Genomic DNA, 25,268 nt, shown 5'->3' on the forward strand with positions numbered 1-25,268 from the left:
CGTCAGCCATTGACATGGGTGAGCTAGCCTCTGTCGCCATCGTTCTTATGCTGCCGAAAAGTAAAATCGAAAACAAAAGGAGGGACTGAACAGTGTTGATTAAGGTTGTATGCTGTTGTTAATTAATGGCGTAAGCTGATATAACTGTTGTTAACCCTTTCCACAAAGAGCCGCTAGTCAATCAGTGTTATTAATACTAATTAACTATGGGTTCCTATTGCTTGTATGAGTTTACTTAACAGTTATGAGGCTTGGTAACTATAATAATAATTTAGATTGTTAGTGTTGTTTTAAGCTTGTATAACTGTCGTTAACCCTTTCCACAAAAAAGCCGCTAGTCAATCAGTGTTATTAATACTAATTAACTATGGGTTCCTATTGCTTGTATGAGTTTACTTAATAGTTATCAGGTTTGGTATTTATAAAAGAGATTTAGCTTGTTGGTGTTGTTTTAAGAGGTTTGTGACGAGTTCAATCAGTTGATTGGCTTGTACACTGAGCTTCTTGGTTATTAGATGATAGAAAGAAAAGTAGAATAGTTAAATAAATGAAGAGTCTGATAAGGAAAATAATGGAAATAAGGAAAGGATGAGTAAGAAAAATAAATAAAAATAAATAAATAAATGGAGTTAAGAAGTTGGTATATAGGGAGAATGAAAAAACAAGTAACAAAAAGTAAAAAAGGGTGAGGGGAAGGTAACTTAATAAAGTAGATTAAAAATGTAGAAAATAAAATAGGAGGAATTAAGGAAATAAGCTTATATCTGATATAAAAAAGGAAAAATAGTATCCTAACAATGAATCAAAGAGAAAAGAAGCAAAACAAAAATGGAAGAACAAAATAAAAAAAAAATAAGGTAGATAGAAAAGAAAAAAAATGAGAACAGCTTATACCTTGTGAAGGTATAAAAATAAAGACAACCTTAAAATTACTTATGGACTGGAGGATCTTTGCAGAATCTAGTAGTCCTGGGTTTGAGGAGTCTTTTGGAGTCTGGCTAGGCTACTTTATCTATGATAAACTCAGCAATAGCTTTGGAGCTCTGGTGCACTAGGTGTTGGTGAATGGCTTTAATAGATAGATCGACCCCTATATAACATATGTATAGATACCTAAACCAAGGGTTATATAATGCTCAATAGAACTTTACACCTTTAAATGCCATTAAAACCATTCGCCAAGTTTACTTGAATGAATGAAGCCAAATGGCATTTAAAGGTGTAAAGTTTTATTATCCCTAGTCTGTAATTATTTGTCTTCGTTCATTCAAATATACTCTAGAAATCATTTCCTTAAAATAAAACTGCTTGTTGCAATTTAGAAACAACTTCCACCTTTGTCCATCCATTTCTTTTCTTTGGTGATTTAATGGTTCAGGTCTATACATTAATTTTGCAGTATTCATTTCTCTACTATTCAGCTTATCGTTTTTTTTTTATAATATTGTATTCAGGATAGAGTCCTAATTGATCCACCTAAATATTGAAATTCCAGTACTGGTCTATTCAGAGCAATGCACCCAGCGTTTGCTGAACACTTCGAATTTGTAGAGGTCTACGACTCGGCAATAATTGTGTCAACACTCTTTTAACTTAAACATGAATGTGCAGATTTTTCCGAAGTGTTGCATATACTGTACTCTTAAACATGTCCAACTAAACTGTGTGGTCAAATGAAAGAAGAAAATAAACTTTGTCAATTGTCAAGATGTATTTTAATAAACCTACGCTGATGAAATTATAATAACGGGAAATCTGAAAGTTGTAGTTCAATTGCAACAAGTAGAATTTTTGTCAGGGTTGGATGATTGGATATATGAATGTTTTATAGTCAAATATGTCTTAATTAAACAAAACAACAAATACAAAATATCAATGAAATTATTATTTTCATACAAAACAAAAGACATGTCTTTAAATGGTATTCAAATTAGACGGCTTTTCTTATATCGGCACGTAATATTTCTGTGTTTCGTTGTGGAATGTCCCGTAGTTGTAATGTTTACATCCAAATAAAAAATAGACGAATCCTATTCACCTGGTTGCATTATTCGGCGTTTGCACATTTCTAAGAATCAAAAATATCGTAGTTCAGTTTGATAGCATGTCCATTCTAGTTTGTAATATAACACTAATTCCCCATTTTATGATAAGAAACCAATTAAAAATGTCACTGGTTTGGTTTTGAATCCTTTTCCCTTCCTTTTACTTTTCCATTCTAATCCGTAATATAACACCAATTCCCCATAATATATATAAATAATATCGACTCTCTGTTGTTTTTATCCACAGATCCATCAAACATAAGACGGGGCTTAGCCCATACAACTAACACTATTACTGGAACATCGGAACAAGATTTCATTCAGGTTTGCACAAATAATAAGGTTTTTAGTCACTGTATATTAATCACTTAGAACATTTCATGTGGGAAACCACGCCGAAAAATCCGGATGAACTTCCTCGGTCAACACTGGGATCGAACCCTGTGACGTCCAGGCTAGGGAGCCAGCATCTTACTCACTCAGCCACCGTAGACCAGGAATATATGTGCCTGTTTATACCCGTTCGATTCAACAAGAATACACAAATTGGAGTCATCCAATTTACGCGCAAGCAAATTATTGAAATAAAACTGAACCATATGTTAGTTCCGAAAAGACCTAGTTTGTGTCGAGTGGACGTTAAACTCCATTTCTCTTTCTCTCGCTAATAATGACGGACAGACACCATTCCGTGTACTATGAGATAAATTTTGCCTCGGGAGGGGAGGGGGGGGGGGTCATTGCAATTTTAATAGTTCGGCTACAAATTTACGTTCTCTAAAACATCGACAGGAGATAGAGAGGGAGAGTCCCCAGGTGGCTCAGATCTATTGGTTGAAAAGCTGGTTGGCTTCACGCTAAATCAGTCAAGACCTGATACTTAAAATCTGTTTAAAAATAAATATTAAAAAAAAATAACCCCGGTGTCTTTTTGACCCCAGGTAATGTTAGTCCAACCAGTACATTGATGAGGAAGAATATTAGTATAAATAGATCGGATCGACAGGGCAATGGGGCAATATGTATCGGTTTACAGGTTGAGAGAAAGAGATGTTAATTTCAAAAATTGTAATGTAGGCTATTACAATAGCCTACATTACAATTTTTGAAGTAACTGTTGTGACATAAAACGTATAGAAAAAATCTATTGTTGTTCCTGTTACATATTTAATTTCGGTATCGTCAGAAAACACAATGGTGAAGTCCTTAAGAAGAAAGATACAACAGTAGCTAGTCCAGAGTCAAACCAACCCTTAGATCAGGTGAAAACAAAAATATGTGGCATCGGTAGTGCTACACAGTTGCGACATGAACTGTATATTGGGGCATGTTAAATAATTGTGAAAAATGATCTGTGTTAATAGTCCACAAAGGAATTTGATATTGGTGCATGTTGAATAATTGTGAAAAGTGCTCTCTGTTAATAGTCCAAAAAGGAAGTTGATATTGGACCATGTGTAATAATTGTGATAAGTACTCTCTGTTAATAGGCCAAAATAGGTCATGTTGAATACTTGGGATAAGAGTTCTATATCAATATGCTTTCCGCACAACACAACTTATGACCTCTAATTAATTAACCTTGAATTTCCTGGACAGTCGCGATCCTAAAGACCATAAATTAAAAGTATATCCAAACCATTAGGAAATATATATTCAAACGATTAGGAAAAATATTGTTGTTACCAACATCACAGTATCTAACGATACACCCAGTTCGAAATCTAGTACTTTTATCTAAGTAGTATTCCAGAAAACTGGCGAGTAATGCACGCCCTAATATATCAACGGTAGGCTCATTAGTTGACAACCTGTCATAGTTCACGTATTCAATTTAACTTGGGCTTGTTAGGTAACTTGTATATGAACATGGCAAATTATACTTTTAGATAAGTTTAGCGATGTCGTACAGACGACCTAATTATACCCCATCTATGATTTATTATCAAACGAAGTTTAAGTTTCCATTTAATAAAGCGAAATAGAATTTATACTAGGACTGACATATGAAATGCTTTATTAGTATTGCATTTTTGATTGGAACCTAATCATATTTCCGCGACACAAGTTTATTGGTTCTACGTTGATCACAAGATGTTTTAATAAATCAAAGAATCGCACAAAAAAACAGAATGCATTGATTAAAACAATTGTTTCCAATGATTAGACCATTAGACAAATGTGAATCAATTACACAACATTTAAAGGAGCTAACTCGCTAATATTTAAACCTAGCAATTGACACAAACTGGTCGCAACGAAGAGGGATGTGGGGGGATGTAACATCCACTCGAGACAAACTAGGTCATTTCGGGACTAACACATAGTTCAATTATATTTCAATAATTTGTTTGCGCGTATGGGTTTTTAACAGTGGGAAGAAATCGAAGGACCCTGAGAAAACACAGGAGGTTGGGCAGGCGATCCTACTATAATTTCAAATCAGTTATTTTCGGAGAAATACGCGAGAAGTCTCAATCGAATGGCAATCTCTATCGTCTGGTTATTCCAGTCTACATCGTTAGTATTTATTGCGCATCCTCTCCAGATAAGAATATGGCGTCATCGTTTGACATGACTTGTAAGATATGTCTAGCCTCGTTCTTCGAGCCCCGGCCTTGTTACAAATGGCACGGAAACGCATTCTGATACACGATTCGTGTACCAATGGTTATTTTGTCTTAAATATTGGATATCAGAAGCCCATCTTTTTCCGGTAAGATCACAACATCAATGTTGTTTTAGATTGACAAATAATTCATGTTTCAATGTCGAAGACTGTTGATGATATGGAGTTAAAGACTTAGCTACTTTCGGGGAAATTAATCTGGTAGACTGAAAAAATATTTCTTCAGGTGAAGACTGTTAATTGTGTGTCGTTTCTTTAGGTAATTAGGAGTTAACTTCTTCGAAAAACTTAATCTAGCATGACGCTTTAATGGAATAGCTAAAGGGAACCTTGTGCATTTTATTGGCAAGAAAACTTGTAATTTATCTCATTGTTTCCTAGAGAAAACGTATCTGAAAAAAAAGAAATAAATAAATCGAAGAACATCATTAGGACATACCTTTTTTCTCGGGTCCCCTTCGGTAGCATCGTCACAGTTAGAGACATCTTTAAGCCAAACAATATGTACAATACGAGAATAAGTATATATCAATACTAACAAGGGTATAAAATATTGAAAAACCATTATTGTTAGTGTATATGAAAATCTATCGCTATTTGCAGACCAATCTTCCGAGCAATAAAGTGTGGTGCTATTATCTTCAGCATCCGTGTATGGAATAACTCGTGATGTAATTGCCGTCGGGAGAGGTGTTAAAAACGATAATATCCAACAGAGGAATATGACCCACACAGATTTCTTCTTTGATAACCTTCTTAAAAAAGGATGATTTATGGCCATGTATCTCTCGATGCTTATTGCTAACATGGTGTAAGCACTTAAAAATACCACCACAGCTTGGATATATGTTAAGGCTGGACAAAAGGCATGCCCATAAGGCCAGTGCCCTAACATACTTGCCACAAATGTAAATGGAATACACACAATCGCCATAAGCATATCACTGATTGCAAGACTAGCAATAAAAAAGTTAGTAACTGTTCGCATGTGTCTCTTAGAGAATACCAAATAACAAACACACCCATTTCTAACTACTGCAACAAAACATATAATACCATACAAAAATATCATAAGAGTTTCCGACACACTTAAAGTAAATATTTCACTTGTATTTGTAAAGTTTGTGGCCACACCAGAGTTCATGACTGTCATTCTTAACTTTCTTCGATAAATTCACTTCCGTCAGTCAGTCTTCTAAACGATCGATTCCAGATGACAACTGATTGGTATGTAGCCGTACCATAGAACAGAGTAATATCATGAAACAAATTACGATCATATATACGAAAGAGAGGCAAATAGGAAACACGCTGCATTATTATAACTGATAACTAATGTTAAACTACACGTAAAAGAAATATATAATTTCTTGCTAATTGATCTGTATATTTGGGGAATTGGTATTCCTCGATATCTTGATGAGCTGTACCCTTATCCTGTTACGTGTGAGTACGCCTACTGCATGCTCTAAAATGCCAATAAGACGCGTTTATTATGTACTATATTTTATTAAATTCATTGTGCAGTAGGCAGGCAGTTAAACCCTCATCAATATTTTGATCTGATAATTGAGGCATGTTGGACACAAAAGGTGTTGCATCCCTGAATTTACCACGTGGTCGCACTTTTTTTAATATGCCTTGAAAAGGGGCGTTACATAAATCCGAGAACCCGACCAGCTTTTGGGATAATTTTGGCGTAGAATTTAATAACTCTGACCACTGCAAAAACGATGCGCGACTCTTAATTTCCACATAAATATAGCCCAACAATGTCAGCAAGATTTTAAACAAAAGCGTTTACAAGGTTTCTATGACCGGGCAATAACTTCACCAAAAAGGTCACCCTAAAATTTCGATAATGTTCTGCCTCTTGATCAGCCGATTTATCGCGGCAAATTCTAAGAACAAAACACAAAAACTATGTGGACAGGCGGGCGGGAATGAAATATGCATAATTTATAGTATGAAAGTTAAAATACATTTCGATAGAGAAAACAACAAGACTTGACTCGATATTAACAATCGTTAATGCGCCCTTTTAAATTAATTAATAGCCTTACTCAATATCTCAGATGTCTTTTTTAAAATTAAATTAAAGAGTACTAACCCTATACGACGTTTCAGATATAATAAAAAAAAACAGGTTTGGGTTTTATCCCACAACACCGATGTGTATAAACCACACACCACATTAAAATATATATAAGTGAACATAATACTGGTTTTGACTCACAGATTTGAATTACTACCAGTATACATCAAACTTAGATAAGTTCATCGTCAATTTCGTAAGGTAGAAAGGAACTGTGTTAGAAAAGCATTAGAGGCTATGAAAGCTTGGCATTTTACTGGTACTGAGAGACTTTCTGTCATAACCCTAAACCTTGTATGTTGCCGAATAATTTCTTAGACTTTTATTAGTAACCGACTTAATGGTTGGATATTAGTTTTTAGTTTTGAACTCTGTAGTGAGGATGAGGTCGAAAAACTCGGGCTATGGTACAGGGTCCACACTTGATACCATTTCAACCACTACTGCTTGGGATCATTTGGAAATTATCGCAACGGTATCACCAGTATCAGTCTTCCAATTGGGGTGGGGTGGGGGGCAAATGTTTTCACACATGCTAGTGTACGGCAACTAATAGCATACGATACCCTGCATAGAAACAAATGTTGAGAAATCGTTAATATATTATTGCCATCATGCATTTCGATAAATAGCCTTCGGGTCACGTTTATGTCTATTAAGAGATTTAAACGCCATCAGATCTTCTGTGGAAAGTGGTTATGCAAAAACAGCACTAAATCTATTGGACCTTTTCAGTCGGCTCAGGAATTGCACATAACAGGTTTATGCCCTATCCTGAGCACCGTCGTCAACGGGTATAAATTATAAATAATGTTAAATCTGATTCAGTTATCCGAACGAATCAGTCCTGGATCACATATGGACTACTGTAACAGTTTATTGGTAGTTGTGCTCGAGACATACTGCTCAAACCCCAAAATGTCCATAATACAGCTGCCTGGATCATATCCAGAACAATCAAGTCATTACGCATTATCCTGTCTTGAAGTCCAAACATTGGCTTTATAATCATGCGCATATATATATATATAAAATGATCTAACTCTCAGTTAAACACATAAGTAAAATTTAAGTATTAGAGAACAGCATAGTAACGCATTAACATGGCCTGACGATTCGTATAGAGAGAGAGAGAGAGAGAGAGAGAGGGGGGAATGAGAGAGAGGGGGGGAGAGAGATGCTTTTAACGTCCACTCGACACAAGCTGTTTTATTTCGGAACTACCATATGTTTCAATTTTATTTAATTAATTCGCTGTGGGAGGAAACCGGAGGCCCCGAAGAATACCCACGGTGTTGGACAGACGACCTTACTACTTTTCCCGTACAAGCGGGGAATGGAAACCACGTCATATGACTCAATGACAACTCAGACTGTATAGGGTAAGTCGGTCTTCATTAGCCCATTCGGAACAGAACGGTAGGACGTTAAACCCCATTTCATTTCATTTCATATTTTATTTAATTAATTCGCTGTGGGAGGAAACCGGAGGCCCCGAAGAAAACCCACGGTGTTGGACAGACGACCTTACTACTTTTCCCGTACAAGCGGGGAATGGAAACCACGTCATATGACTCAATGACAACTCAGACTTCAGACTGTATTGGGTAAGTCGGTCTTCATTAGCCCATTCGGAACAGAACGGTAGGACGTTAAACCCCATTTCATTTCATTTCATATTTTATTAGGAATTTAATTATGGACTAATTAATATGTTTTGGTTGGCCGAGTGGCTAGTTAGCGTGACAAGTTATCCAAGGGAGAAAACTCTATCATTCATACAGGTGGCAGACCACCATTAATTTCCCCATTGACTTCAATGTTAATTCTGGCCTCTTTGCTCACCTCCAACTTTTCCCCAAATTTTCGCTGGGCTGAATGCTTTTCACTACAGACAGAGAAACAAATGGTCATGACTTTGCACTAAAATTTGTATGAGGTTAATCACCAAAATTTTGAGATACACAAACTTGAAGAAGTATACTAAAAACATGTAACTAGTTGCCGTACATGTCACCGTAGCCAACCTGATAACCCCGTTATCCTTCCGCCTCAAAATCATGAATATTTACCATGGATATACCACCCACAATGTCCAGATTAATTCTGAATTTGGTATTGTTTCAAGGGTCTTCGTAGATTGGGGGTAAAATTGATGGACCACGCTATATATATTGAAGTAGATAGAGTACAAGTACTTTATTATGTTTACGGTAGATAAATACATAAATAAATAAAAAAAATATAAAAAATACGTCTAGGTAAAAAATAAACCACCTTATTTCATTATGATATACACCAAATCATTCATAATGAATTAAAGTGGTTGATTTTTTTTATCTGGAAGTATTCCGTCCTGCATCACTGGCATATAACTCGATGTCTTATGGATATTAATTAACTTCTGGCGTTCTGTTGTTTTAAGCGTTGTATAAATATACAAAAGGATAAGTTATAAACAAAATAAATGTTCGATTAATTGATATGTGTCATCTATTTATTTTGGGATTTCGGCGGGTGACATCAGCCTCACTGTTGGCTTGTATTTTATGGATTTGGGTAGGCCGTGCCCTTTATCAGTTTTTTTTGTTTTCGGTAACATCAAAGTATTTTCACTTCATCGTATTTTTTAAAAATATATTGACTAGATGGCATTTTATTTATAACCTTACGAAGTAATATTGCCGCCAGATCCTACACAGGCAAATGCTATGTGATAATGAAAACTTTTCGTGTAAATTTAATATATATGCTATATCTTCTTGGGACTGTGACAATCATACTCTTCACGGTGTTTTATTAGACCTAATCCCACTTAACACTGTTGTAATGGAAGTAAATTTCTTTTCCAAATTATAACTGGTCAATAGTCAGATTAACAACCAATAGCTAACTGCGTAACAAAATCATTTGGCTTTAAACGGAGATCCAAATTGGACCAAATATGTTTACATAACGTACGTCATTACTCACGAAATATTACGCCCAATTAACCAGCCAGTGCATAGCAGAATATTGCAGAAAAATTAATTGCGTGACAAACGGCTACAATGTAAACAATACTGTTTGGAGGCGAACAATACGTTCACCGTTTTTAATACCTTAAATCACTGTCCAAAGTTTTAGGGAAGACCCCAGATTAGACGAAGGGCTATCATGTTGCTGTACTGGGCATAGATTTGATTGAACGGGAAGAATAGACACACTCCCGCAAAAGCACAAAAATCAGAAGTCAAGCCAGAGAGTGATTTGTCGGGCTATTGCTTCAGGAATATGATGACAATGGGCGATATTTACATTGGTGGCGTACATTGTCCCATAAATTAATTCGTTGTATCTATTAATGTGTTATGCAACACATTTACTATGATAGTTTTATTTACGCATAATCGACTTTCATGTAATTGTAATATACTACCGGAGCAAAATGGAATAATGATATTTTATCGGACTTCACATTATGTATTTCTTACTTACAATTCATTACATTTCGAAGCAAAACAAGTGCTTCGAGAGCTTGCCTATATTTTTACTTTACACTACTTCAGATTATGGATTACTTACAAATCCAATACGTATATTGCTGCAAAAATAACATTAAAGCCAGAAGTACATTGATAACAGCTAACGTTTCTTGTTTATCATATATAACCCCCCAATTGAAAACAAAAACCGCATACTACCAATTAAAACATAAAACAAAAGAAAACAAACAAAACCACAATTGGGTAATAAAAATAGAAATCACAATGGTGGCGTAGAGTAAGATAGCAACAGGGCGTGGAAATGCGCACTCACAACAGTTGTCTTAACAGCAGATTATCCGAAAGGATAACTTGGATGTTGACCAGACTTAATAAGGATATAGGATCCTTTAGAGGGGCATTATGGAAGATTAGATAAAGAGTTGCCAGTTCCCACTATAATAGTTAACAACTAGATAATGTAAAGGGAATATGCTGAAAATTTCAGTCAAATTGCTCCAGTCTGAACCGAGATATTAGCGATTGAATATTAGGCCTAGCCTCGATCATCATTACTAAAGTCGGTACGATCAAGAATCCAATTTTGGATTTAATCATCAATGAGCGTTGAGCTGCAGATCGGATTCAAATCCAGTCAAAATCCTACGCATACGATGGCGTCGAGAGTTAATTTAAGGTCTTTTCATGTTAATAAATGTCTTATCAATAGTTTATATAACAATTTAGGCCTAAATACAGACCTGCAATAGGCGGATTGGCAAAAATTAACAGGGTTCGTCCTTTTCGCGGAACACTGTTATCGATAAGAGTTATCTCACTCTTAAACCAAATTTGAAAAACATTATGTTAAAAACCGAATACTCTATCGCGTTAACACCATTTTCTTGGACAAGATGTGTGTGTGTTGGGGGGGGGGGGGGGTACTCTGAAACGGATGGTTGGGGTGACGTAAATCGATAGGGGTCGTCCTCCTCTGACCCCAATGCTTCACATCATATTTGAAACAAATCATAAAATACTATAGCCTATATCGCGCTCATAATGTTTTGGAAAAGGGGGATAACCCAGTAAGGCTTTTTACCAACTTTTAAAAATATAATTATGTTTAAAAAGGGAGACCCTATCGCGTTAACAAGTTCATTCTTGATTTTCCGACGTGGTTTCCCCTTGTCAGTGGTGCAGAACGGAGGGCCTGACAAGGACACCTGTCTAGTCATTCGGATGAGACGAAAATCCGAGGTCCCGTGTATACATTAGAATGCACGTAAAAGATCCCTTGGCAGTTGGAATTCGATATAAGAGTAGGCGATAGTGCCTCTGCCCGGGCAAAATTTCCCTCATAGCACACTGTATGGCGTATGCCCGTCTTCATTAGCCCAGTTTAGCAGCAGAACAGTAGGACGTTAAACCCCATTTCATTTCATTTCATTTCTTGACGGACGGACATGGGCGACGACATAGTGTGCCGTGTGAACTAATTTGAATACAGGTTTGATTTCGTCAAGATGTCATCTTACGCGATGTCGTGATGTATTAGAGCTAATTCATTTTGCACAAAACAAAAACAACCTTATATTTGTCAGTATTGAAATATTTTGTACATTTGAATTGGCACAATTTAAACGTTACATTCAGCATTCTCATCATTGGAGATGTAACAGCACTGACTTTTGACTCAATATTAAGTTCTGTAAAATGCACTTTCCTTATTTCATGAAGAGTGTCTTGAGGTCATCTTAGAATTCTTTAAACGGCTGACCGGCTTTTGTATTTTCGGAACTTAACTAAGGCTTAAATGTACTGACATTGGTTATATAAAATTTGAGTACGAAAACAAAATCAAAACGGATCTATAAATAGTAGCATTTAAAAAAAATTCCATGAAAGGTGTTCATGAAGATTGTAGATGGCTGTGGTTTAGTTTGACCCTTTCCCATTTCCATCGTCTGCAAAGGATGCCGAATGTTGACACATTTTCACTTCATATTTCTAAATACTAAAAGGAATCTATGGTGGCTGATAGGTATCATGTTGTGATGTCGCTCTTCATAAGGCGACAACCCGACATTTTAATTCGACATATACATTTTATTTCATTTCCTTCTGCTCAGACTGGGATAATGAAGACGGGCATACGCTATACAGTGTACTATGGCGACATAATACCAATCATTGTTGGACTGGACTGGTATTTATTTTAGACTGCCAACTTCCATATTGTAATTTGCATAGGCAACTGTTTAATAAATATCCGGTAAATGTCTGTCAGAGACGTGAAGTTAATAAATCATTATTAAGTTAGGACTTCTATACTGTTAAAATTATTATGTATTTTTACCCTTTTTAAGCTGGCAGAAATGTATTTTAACAATGCATGTTTTTTTTCACAGCCTTTAGTGTAATTTTGCCTCTAGCTAATATAATACATCCAAGGTAAATTTACATATCTGTAAATGGAGTTCATGTAAAATTACCATTAAGTTAATAACATTCTAAGGGGGCAGGATGGTCGACTGGTTAGCGCATGCGCGTTGTATCATAAGGTCTGTCATTGAGTCAGCTGGCGTGGTTTCGATTCTCCGGTTGTACGTGACAAGGAGTAGGGTCGCCTGTTCAACCTCGTGGGTGTTCACCGGGTCCTGCGGTTTCCGCCCACTGCTAAAGATCCCTATACGTAAGCGAATTATTGAAATAAAACTGAACCATGTGTTAGTCCCGAAATGCCATAGTTTGTGTCGAGTGGACGTTAAACCCCATCTCTCTCTCTCTCTCTCTGCAATAAATATGAATGCCTTGATGGATTTCGAAGATGAGCATTTTCTACTTCGACTAAGCTGAGATAAGCAATTTGACCCCTAAAGACCCCTACGGACAAGCCAATTATTGAAATAAAATTTAACCATAATATTATGTTAGACCTGAAATGACCTGGTTCTTGTAGAACAAAATATGCGGTGTAATTTGAGAGAGTTTATGTAATTATACCTCATTACAAAAAGCAATATTTCTGTAAGTAAATTTACCATTCTAGATTTACATATGTAATTTGCCTAGGTAAAATTAGTAATGGGAATGTGGCTGTCTCCACATGACTAAGTAGTCCTAAGTCCGATCCTGGCGAACACAGAAAAGTTTTGGGGACCCTTCAGGCAAACATTAGACAATGGAACGAGTAGGTGGGATGACACTGTCCAAACAGAATATTGCACACAACACAATGTTTTCAAAGCCAGGTAGGTGAATTCAGATTTTCTCTAAAATAGACTAAACTGACTGACAGAACAGTAAATATTTTGTACAAAATTCGATATGTAGTCAAAGGGGGAATAACCAATGTGTCCACTATTTGACAGTAAATTTACAATTTGCTGTAAAAATAATATGTGGCGGGTGTGGCGCCAGGCAGGGTAAGCTTACTCTTCTGGACACCTGTTACCACTGTTTGTCGTGTATTTTGTACACGGTGAACAGTCCATTTGCTGATTTTTGGCGGGTGTGGCGCCAGGCAGGGTAAGATTATTCTTCCGGACACCTGTTACCAATGTTTGTCGTGTATTTTGTACACGGTGAACAGTCCATTTGCTGATTACACTATTTTGCCGATACCGTTTTTTTCAGGACTTCGAATTTTGTCTAATGGTTTGGTTTGTTCGTACTTGGTTTTATTTTTTTTCAAATGGCATTTCTGTTAATACACAGCTCACCATTTGTAAACTAACATATGCTTGTATTTCTACAGTATATAATCTTACAGAAGCCTTGTATTCATATGCATTTACATGTTATAATTGTGAGTTAACAAAGCATGTGATCTGACAAATCCGACACTGTATTTCTACTACACTTATAACTGTAAATATACATATAATTTTAACAGTGTACTGCTAACAACATTGCGGTAATAATTTGTAAAAATCAATCTTGAACGCATTATGGATTCGTGTTTTATATTTACCAGATCGGAACGATTTTATGATTTCTCACTTCGAATAAATAATATATAATAACCCAAGATTATAGATTGCTTACTGGGGGTTAATATTCTAATTTGAATAAATCCTCATGCATTCATCAGTTATTAAAATGTAATCAATAATATGTCTATATTTTGAGGACGTCAGTGGAAAAATATTGTTATAGGATGTGCGTGAATCTATGATCAAGTGAAATTGACGCGTCCTATTGACATTTTGGATGAATAAAATTAATGATATTGTCAATGTTTACTGAAAATTACTTTCTGAAAATAAATGTAAGTCTGGTGATACTGTTACTTTAACGTCAAAAAGTTGGCGTAGCATCTATATTTAACTAAGGGCCTAAGTGTCTATGTTTTAAGACAGACATTTTTATGACATTTCCTTAAATCTGAAATCTACGTTACATTTGAGTCTCTTATTCTCGAGACAATTGAAAATGGCATCGTCTCTGGATATATTGTTGTTCAAAAGCGATATATTTTACTGAATGAATTATTTTCAATATGTCCTACACGTGTCATGATCAGGGCAGCAAGATCAGTCTTTTATCCAGAAAACTGTGTACTAGATTCAATGTGAGAATCAAACATCCCAGGTTTTTGAGACGGCTTGCATTACAAGGGAGGTAACTACTTAAAGTTTATTTTATTGACCACGAAAAAAATGGTTTAGAATCATTCAATTTGTAGAAATAAAGTAAACTGCAAAGTCCAAAACAAAACCTTACTAAAAAAAAGTAATCGATAGGGTTTAAAACATTACATTTTAAGTGTTTGAAAACTATATGAAAGTAGCTATATAATACAAAAGTACTTTTTCAAAATCTATGCACTTTACACACGACAGAAACTTTACAAAAGGTGCTATCGGTCAAAAACACAAGCCAGAATAAGAGCGATGTCAGGGCAATAATTTCGAAAAAAATAGCTATACTTTAAGATTAAATACATAAAAGTGAACAAGAGTGTATTTATTTTATTTGCATTGAATTTGATCAGCTATATACGTGCAAGAAATAGCAAACTTGGTATGTTGAAGAAAGGGGGTATAAATTGCTTTAAATGAACATATCCGTGGGTCATCCCAGCAGTAGATTGACAAGTGGAGGGTATGTTTATTTTTTTCGAACATAAAAACGGAACCAGGGAGGCAGAAGGAATCAATTTAAACTCCCAGCTCCAATTTCACAATAATTACTTAGCAATTCATCGTCTTACATGTGTAATCTAAAATTTGTAAAGGAGGTAAATTGCACGATGTAAAGTTTAGTAGTATAGAAGAAATATATTTTACTAATGTATTTCCCTATCGACAGGAATGTATTAAGAATCGCTATCGAGTAAATAATATATCTTGAAATAAGATGCCTTCGACATAAATCTAATAATTCGAGAAACTATACTATTCAAAAAAAGTAGGGGATATTTGATTTTGGGGGCATAATACTAAAATATGCAAATGACTACGAAAAAAGTCACTATAGAACCTAACAGAAAAAACATTTCCAGTTACATGTGACGCCCAAACGCACCAATAGCTACCGCATGGAATGCAGGTGATGCTTGGGATCATCATGGGGGTCCAACCCAAGATTTGCACGACTCTGACTTTGAATGTTACAGTCATTGTGGCATTGAATTCCAGGGTGGAAACATCAGTTTAATTGTTTTAGTGACCAGAAAACAAATTTTGATATGCGTCGGCTAACCCAAAATGAAAGGTTACGTGCCCTTGGCATGCTACAGATCGGCACAACACAGGCGGTTGTGGCGCGGACGATGAATGTTTCTCAGTCTGTCATAAGCAGGCTATGGTCCAGATACCGTGATACACAATCTGTACAGGACAGACCACGCTCAGGTCGACCAAGGGCGACAACTCAAGCCCAGGATCGATTTATCCGTACCTTGGCCTTGAGAAATCGTGTCATCACAACAAATCAGATCAGCGCTCGTCTTCAAACAGACACTGGTGTGAGAGTGAGTGGCCAGACGATTCGGAATCGACTGCATAGGGGTCACCTTCGCGCCCGACGTCCTCGCGTGATCCCTTGTTTGAGAGATCATCACATTCAGGCAAGACGTCGTTGGTGTAGGGATCGTCAACACTGGGATAATCGACGCTGGAGCAATGTGATGTTTTCAGATGAGTCAAGGTTCACTGTTGATTTTTTAGACAGACGTAGGAGGGTGTGGCGTCGTCGAAACGAGCGCTTCCAAGACGTTAACGTCATCAGACATGATCGATTTGGGGGTGGTTCTGTTATGGTGTGGGGAGGCATTACTGTTGCTGGAAGAACGGCTTTACATGTTGTTGCAGGGCGTGTTACAGGCCAGTACTACCGGGACAACATCTTGGCAGTCCATGTTGTGCCGTTCGCACGACGTCATGGCCGCCGTTTCATCTTCCAGGATGACAACGCAAGATGTCACAGGGCCAGGATCGTTACAGGTTACCTCCAACAACAGAACATCACCACATTACCTTGGCCAGCACTGAGTCCCGACCTCTCCCCCATCGAGCATGTCTGGGACATGCTTGGACAGAGGTTACGTCAACGTCAACAACGTCCTGCCAATATCCAAGAACTTGCTGCTGCGTTGCAACAGGAATGGGACAATCTGGACCAAAATGACCTTAGACGTCTCATTAGGAGTATGCCACGTCGGATCAATGCTTGTTTGGCAAACAGAGGAGGATTTACCCGTTACTGACTTGGTTGTGATGCTGTGGTAACTTTGCTGTTTGACCCCGGGTATCATTTTACCCTTATAATGGTCAGTCTGTGCCTTACTTAGTCTAACGATCATTTGGAATAAATCGATGAATGTGAACTTCATTTCATTTTGTCATTTGTTTCTTCGTCAGTTTCATTAGGTGACTTTAATAACACTTAAAAATCAAATATCCCCTACTTTTTTTGAATAGTATATTATATACTAAGTCCTAATTGGAACTGGTGGGGGATGGCCGAATGGTTAGCATGTGCGCTGTATCATAAGGCCTGTCATTGAGTCAACTGGCGTGGTTTCGAATCGCCGGTTGTACGTGACAAGGAGTAGGGTCGCCTGTCCAACCTCGTGGGTTTTCTCCGGGTCTTCCGGCTTCCCCCCACTGCTAAAGACCCCTATGCGCAAGCGAATTATTGAAATAAAATTAAACTATATTTTAGTCCCGAAATGACCTAGTTTGTGTCGAGTGGACGTTAGACCCCATTTCTCTCTCTCTCCCCCTAATTGGAACTTACATAGTAGCCGGTAGAATTCGTTTGTTTAGCGCTGGTTCATTTCTTAACCGTCGCATACACGTATGACCGTATAAAATCTTTACAAGCGGTTGCCATGCAAGATACGGTCACATTTCAATAGATCCACAGAGAACAAGCTGAAAAGGCGATTTTTCGTAAACTCAGGATCCGTGGTCCAGAAAGCTACGGTCTGACATACGTAAATATCGAAAGGAAACAAGATCTTTGGATATAAGTTTCGTCAAAATCGGATAAAAATTGTGACCTCTAGAGTGTCCACTAGGTAATAACACGATTTTTCGCACAATCGGGGGCTATAATTAAGTAAGTTAAAATCAGATATGCGCCAATATAGAAAGGGACTGAGATCTTTGGGTTATAAACATACATTTTAAGTTTTATCAAATTGAATAAAAAAAACAACTTCAGTAGGGTGGCCCATGCACCTACAGAAATACAGTCAACCGCTGATAGTTCGAGACTACCACTGAAGCGTGCACATTCGCCGTGTCGAGGCCAACTTTCTGACAGTATGATACTATAAATAGCCATGGCACGTGCAATTCTCTACAAATCTATCAACTATTACAGCCGTAAAAAATTTATTGTTGACGATTTTGAATAGTAGTAAAATTAAGCTTCTTGGTTATTACAGCAGATTTAGAAATTACGTTCGTTTCATTTTTTAAATGGCTTTATCATTTACTGTACCGTTAAGAGCGGCATCTTTTGGTTTAGTACAAATACTATCTCTGAAACACTCGGGTTAGACAGAAACATGATACTAGCAGTAGTTTCATTTTACTTTTACAAGCTTCTTAAAACAATTGTTGAGCTAGCTAACGTGCGCATTTCTTAATTCAAGTTCTTGTTCTAGCTTTCTGTTATGTTTCGTAAAAAAGTAGTCTTGATTATCCCGACCTGTCAATCAGCCTTAGAATGGTCGATAGACTGGTTAAGCGACTCTAATTTCAAAACAAGGGCACGTAACCTATCTTTTACTCAAAAGTGTCTGGATGTTATGGACGACACATGGAACCAGTTTTCAGTCTATTATTTATAGATGATTAATGGTCATAGCTTATTAAGTACAACATGATCGTTTATTTAGTGACTATAATTGTGTGAAACTGATTTGAGGCTTGGCATATATATAAATATTGTGGCGAAATTGTCGAGATATATGGAGATATTTATTTATGGTGGGTCACCCTAACTTCAGTTCAGTTGTTTCATCAATAGTGCGAGACCGTTGCGGGAGGTAACCAGTAGAATTCGTTTGACAAGGAGAGATAACTTGTTTAGCGCTGTTTCATTTCTTAACCGTCGCATACACGTATGACCGTATAAAATCTTTACAAGCGGTTGCCATGCAAGATACGGTCACATTTCAATAGATCCACAGAGAACAAGCTGAAAAGGCGATTTTTCGTAAACTCAGGAGCCGTGGTCCAGAAAGCGACGGTCTGACATACGTAAATATCGAAAGGAAACGAGATCTTTGGATATAAGTTTCGTCAAATCGGATAAAAATTGTGACCTCTACAGTGTCCACTAGGTAAAAACACGATTTTGCGCACAATCGGGGGCTATAATTTAGTAAGTTAAAATCAGATATGCGCCAATATAGAAAGGGACTGAGACCTTTGGGTTATAAACATATATTTTAAGTTTTATCAAATTGAATAAAAAAACCCTTCAGTTCAGTTGTTTCACCTATAGTGCGAGACCGATGCGGGAGGTAACCATAATGTCTTGGCAGTGGTCGACCTCATCTGTACAGTACAAACTTTATAGTTCATCATCCAACAAGAAAGTGAGATTATGAGATTAAGCATCCATCAACACAATGATGCAGTCATCTTGTAACTGACACATTATTATTTACGTGTTTTCAGTACAAAGATTATGAAAATTGTTATAATTTTGTAATTACTCCCAAAGCGGAAGTATAGGTATCTACAAATAAACCCACCCAAACCTAAAACTGCAGCTATTTAATGCAAATAAACAACATTATAAATGTTAAGAATGGCTGTTCTATAACTAGCGCTTAGTTTTTATTTCAGATTATGAAGTAAAAATAAGGCAGGGAATAATAAAATAAAACAAAGTACGAACAATCCAAACCATTAGACAAAATTCGAAGTCCTAAAAAAACAGTATAGGCAAAATAGTGTAATAAGGCAAAATAGTGTAATCAGCATATGGACTGTTCACCGTGTACAAAATACACGACAAACAGTGGTAACAGGTGTCCGGAAGAGTAAGCTTACCCTGCCTGGCGCCACACCCGCCATAGCTGCATCCAAACTATTATACGAAATCTCGGCAAAATAACGTGATTGGCCAACGGACTATCAATGACAGCCTACACCGGTTGTGTTCCAAAAACAAACGGTATAGGTAAAATAGTGTAATCTGGCAAAATAGTGTAATCAGCAAATGGACTGCTCACCGTGTACAAAATACACGACAAACAGTGGTAACAGGTGTCCGGAAGAGTAAGCTTCCCCTGCCTGGCGCCACACCCGCCATAGCTGCATCCAAACTATTAGGCGAAATCTCGGTAAAATAGCGTGATTGGCCAATGGACTATCGGTATGCAAAATGCACGTGATGAACAGTGTTAACGATGTAGTAGACAGACATTACCAGTGAGATCGTATACGCGTCAATTAAATATATCTAGAATAATAGCCGAGAGAGACATGTTATATTTACCAATCAAGTCAATATGACGCCCATAAAACTTTTTAAAGGTTTTAATAAGTTTAGTTCGCAAGTATCCCTGTAGTTGAAGCTTAGATGACAAATGCCTCGATCTACTTAAAAAATCAGAATAAAATGAACAAACTCTCGCGTAACGGATTAGTTGAGACACAAACACTCCATAAGCTGGTGATATTGGAATGTTACTACTAATAAATGGAAAGTTAACAATGGGAAAGTCAAAGTCATCACGTTTATCGTACAATTTAACATTAAGTTTATGGCAATTGTCAAAATCGAGACGCAGATCCAAGTAGGAAGCGTAATTGTCACTGTCAGTAGTGTTTTTAATTTCGAGCTCATCAGGATATATGAATTCTACATAATCATTAAATTTTGGATTATTCAGTGATAGAACATCATCGATATATCGATAAGTGAAATTAAAATGTCTGACTAATCGTTTATTTGATTTTACGAGTGCCTGTATGTAATCGGCTTCGTAGGAATAGAGAAACAAATCAGCAAGCAAAGGTGCACAGTTAATTACAATCTTTGCAGAAACATCCAAAACTGTATTGGGATACATTATCCCATCGAATGCGATATAAGTATTCTGGAGAAGGGGTAATATTTTGCTGGCTTGGATGTCAAATCCAGCGGATGCAACTAAGTCCAAATAGGCTTAGTAATTAACTATTAATCTGATATGTAGTAATTAATTATAAACTCATAAATATGTTTCTATTTTCAATAGTATCGTATTAAGATGACATAATGCCGATTGTCTGATAGCATTTTGTGAAATTTGTCATTCTTTTACACATTCGGTCGACCAACAACCACTCATTTGAACATATGAACCAACAGAATAAGCATACTGGACTGGTGCTACGCTACTTTTGATCATTTCAAATCGTTAGTACACTTTGCTATCCCAAGTTATCTTTAAATACGTAAACAATCCAAATTGCACGACAGTCGTTTAAGCCTGCTGAGTCCATCGTACATGTTGTTATGTAGAAATGTGAGGACACATGAAATTTACAATGGCAGATGCATGGCGAAAGATGTTACATGTAGAAATTTTAGATTACTTGAAATTTATCGTACGAATATATAGGCTATTGCAAGAAATATATATTCTTGTTTATTTGAACCTCTAGTAATCATCTCCCTTTTCACATAATTATTTCTAACCACAGCTTGCAACAAAGAAAGGACGAAAAATATTACACTTTTTGTAAGTGTATTAGTTTAAAAGGCGATGAAGACGACATACATGCTGGTGGGTGTATGTGCAGGTGGAACGACCGATAAACCATTAAAATGTCAGTTTGATCAGGCTGATATAATTTTTATACAACCAGATAAGTTTACCACCTGGTGCCGATAAATGAGAACAGGGAAACCACTTATCTTGAAGTTCCATTTAGTCACTTAGTAACATGAAGTTTCAATTTAGTCAGCCAAGGGATATTTTACGTATACGCGTATACGAGACATCAGCTGTTCGTCCCATCCGAACTTGTAGGTGCTATTTTTTTGCGAGATCTGACTTCCTATACCACTGACAAGGGACCTCCTGGTTAATGAGCCAACGTCCTCACTTAGTCACCGTTGCTCACCGATTCTAATTAAATATTTCATACCATGTATTGCTGGGGTGTTCCCACTTACCCGGCAGGCTTTGATGTCAAATTTTGCCGCTAATCCAGAGTTAATCCTAGAACTGTATTTATTTTAACAAATTTAACTTTTATTAAATAACATTAAATAGCTTACACATATAAAAATATATTGATTTTAACAAATTTAATATTTATTAAATAACATTAAATGATTTACACATATAAAAATGCATTACAATTTACACATTTAACTTTTATTAAATAGCATTATATAATTTATAAATAAATGCCTTACAACATAACAATCATTTTACAGCCCCACTAAATAGGAAATATTTGTTCCATACCGATTTACACTTAAAGAGCCATTTAATAAATGTGTTTTCAAATGTTCAATTCTTGTATCAAGTTGTCGATATTTCTTAACGCGAGGCCTATTTATATTAATATAGTGAATTGAATTCATGTTTGAAATCATAACGCCGGCATGAACTGTGTTCAAAATGTCATTAATTAGTTGGTTAATAAATTATATTAAGAGGGATTAAGAGCTCATTAACGCTGAACACTAGTGAACAGTTCTTGAGTGACTACCTTTAAACAGACTATAGTTTTAAGATCAATCAAAGGATTAACAGTCTGCCGGCTAAGTGGGAACACACCGTATTGCTTTGTGTTGTATCGCAATTCTCTGAAATTAATATAAATCACCACTGTCATTAACCCCTCGGTCTTTCATCAATATCGTGATTGCTGGCGTTATAACCATGTGGTATTCTATGACTTCCCACTCAATGACATCAATTCATTAACATTATATAAGCGAGACCATTTATAAGGTAGCCCCAATAGTCGCCAATATTTCATTTCACAAGATGGAACTGATTATGCCTACCCTAAGCTCATCTCCATACCGCCGTCAGTCATTTTAGGTTATAAATGATAAAACGGTCCTCATGTATCAAGCTAATACAAAGAGTGCAATTGATCATAATGGGAAACGTAATGAAAGAGTTTGATTCTTTCAAATAACCCATGTTATCCATGTACCATGATTGATGTGGTTGTTTTGGTTTATGATCAAACCAATCACGTACCGATGAACTGCTGCAACTGGCTAGAATTCAATATTCGTACATTCAACCAATATTGTATCTTCGGGTAAAAAAATGTGGACCCCTGATATCCAATATTTACATGTAATACAAAATGAACATTTTAAAATCAGTGAGGTACGTCGTTTTCTCTATTGCCTCGAACGGCATTTGTAACGAGGCGACTTGATGAAATGGCAAACCGCACTACCGTACTATCCACGTATTCCAATGAACATCAATTATTAGAAATTACAATAAAAAATTAATAAAATGAATCTAAATTAGTACATATATATGCTATTAACAATACATTAATATGTGCTTCTCGACCCATTTTCCTCAATTTTGACGTTCCTGAGAATATTGGAATAGGTCCTTTAAAAAAAAATAAAAAAAATATTGCCAATTCTGAAGGGTGGCGAGGTAAACGTCCACTGATTTGTTCTGTCCTGGGCAGGCTTGACATGGGAATGAAACCAAAATATCACATTATGAAAATCTGAGCACTTCAGAAAGTATGATTGTCCAGATAAGTAATTGTAAGGAGATCTGGTTTTCCATTGGTTTGGGGTAGTGGTACAGGATGGAGGGCAAAGACAAGAAGCGGTTTCCTTGTCGATCAGGTGGAACGAAAAACCAAGACCACATGCACATAAAAGAACAATTGACAGCTAATTCGATGATGATTATGCGAAACAGACACTGACCGTGCAACAAAATGTATTCATTGTACACAATATGGGGTATACTCGTTTTCGTCGCCATGGTTAGAGCAAAAATGAAGGACGTTAACCACGATTAAATTCCACTAAAAGTTACGTATTTCTGACAATGTCTTTTTTTTCACAATATTTAAGAAATTGTTAAATGAGTTCTCCCAAACGTGCACGAGGAAAAGTATAATTAGCTTTCGAGAATACAGGATCCCACTTTTAGCTAACCTATTTTGCTTTAGCTGTCAATTTATTGCAAATATTGCGAAACTGGTATATTCCTATCTTATACTAATATCGTATGCTTTAAATGCGTTTTTGTGGTGACTTCCTAACACTCTTGCAAACTTCTCAAGAACATCAATATTATAACAATAGTTGGACGAGATATTGACGATCTCGCGTAGGTGGAAAAGCACATTATAATATATCGTTAAAGCCATTCAAATAATGTCATATGTTGAGAATTTTAAAGGAAACCTATCAAAATCAAATAATGTAGGGTGCTCTATCAACGACATTTGGGGACCTAATAAGTTTGAAGACTTACAGCCTTTTATGAAACAGAAAGTATTAAATTAAATACAATTTTAATAATAATAACATTTATATAGCGCAACAATTCAACCCACTAGGGAATGCTCTATGTGCTAGAAAATATTCTCACTTTAGATGGTTAATGATAGTGACTAAATAACCAAGTTTTCATTTTGATTTAAAAGTGACACATTGTCGGATATTTTTTGGGAAGTGTATTCCCCCCCCCCCCAATTGATGTACTATATATCGAAAAGTTTTCATTTTGATTTAAAACTGACACGTTGTCGGATATTTTTTTGGAAGTGTATTCCACCCAATTGATGTACTATATATATATCGAAAAGTCTCCAAATGAGTTTAAACGTGCTTTCTGATTACAATGAGCGTTTAGGATGATACCAGATTTTGAAGATAGCCTGGAACAGATTTGCTTATAGATCAATATTGTTAATCTTTTCTTAAACACGTAGCCAATGTGATTTCCTTAAAACTGGAGTGATGTGTGATCTGGATTTTGTTTTAGTGACAAGTAACCAGCACGGTTTTGAAATCTTTGGAGCTTTGAAATTTGTTCGTCCGTAATACCAATTAGTAAAGCATTACTGAACAGGACAAGGGACAGAGCTAAGGTTGCAGCAGCAGCTTCTGTTATGATATTACAGATGTTCTTCACATGGTTTTCAAACCGAGACGAGAGTCTTAAGAATCCACACGCATTTAACATCATCTAGAGAATCTTCCGGATTCATGATTATCACATTTAATCCACCGAAAAAAGCCTGAAGTTACCAATGATCTGATAATTATCAGCATAAACATGATACAGTGGGGTCAATCACGAATGAGCTAACAATATACATTGTGAAGATTAGGGGGCCCAAAACGGATCCCTGTGGGACACCGCACGATGGCTGTTGATTGGTATTTCTTGCAATCAATGAAATAGATAAGATGTTCCATCAACATCTCAGGACCACATTCCCGCATATTGATTAAATTACAGAATAAAATAATGTTCATATTAAGGATGTTTATTTTTACTGGATTTTGAAGCAGGGGGGCAAATCTCATTAAAGTTGACAGCAGAAATGATC

The 25,268-nt window shown here is 36.4% G+C and overlaps 1 protein-coding gene across 1 annotated transcript; it reads right to left on the minus strand.

The window, feature by feature from the left end:
- Positions 1 to 235: 235 nt before the first annotated feature.
- LOC126809515 (RYamide receptor-like) lies at positions 236 to 5,662 on the minus strand. Its single transcript, XM_056099133.1, has 3 exons — positions 5,568 to 5,662; positions 5,188 to 5,237; positions 236 to 258 (listed from the first exon to the last, which is right to left on the minus strand). The coding sequence occupies exons 1-3, from the start codon at positions 5,660 to 5,662 to the stop codon at positions 236 to 238; spliced, it is 168 nt and encodes a 55-aa protein (XP_055955108.1).
- Positions 5,663 to 25,268: the final 19,606 nt, after the last annotated feature.

The sequence above is a fragment of the Patella vulgata genome, chromosome 2, assembly GCF_932274485.2.
Source record: "Patella vulgata chromosome 2, xgPatVulg1.2, whole genome shotgun sequence".
NCBI classification, from domain to species: Eukaryota; Metazoa; Mollusca; class Gastropoda; family Patellidae; genus Patella; species Patella vulgata.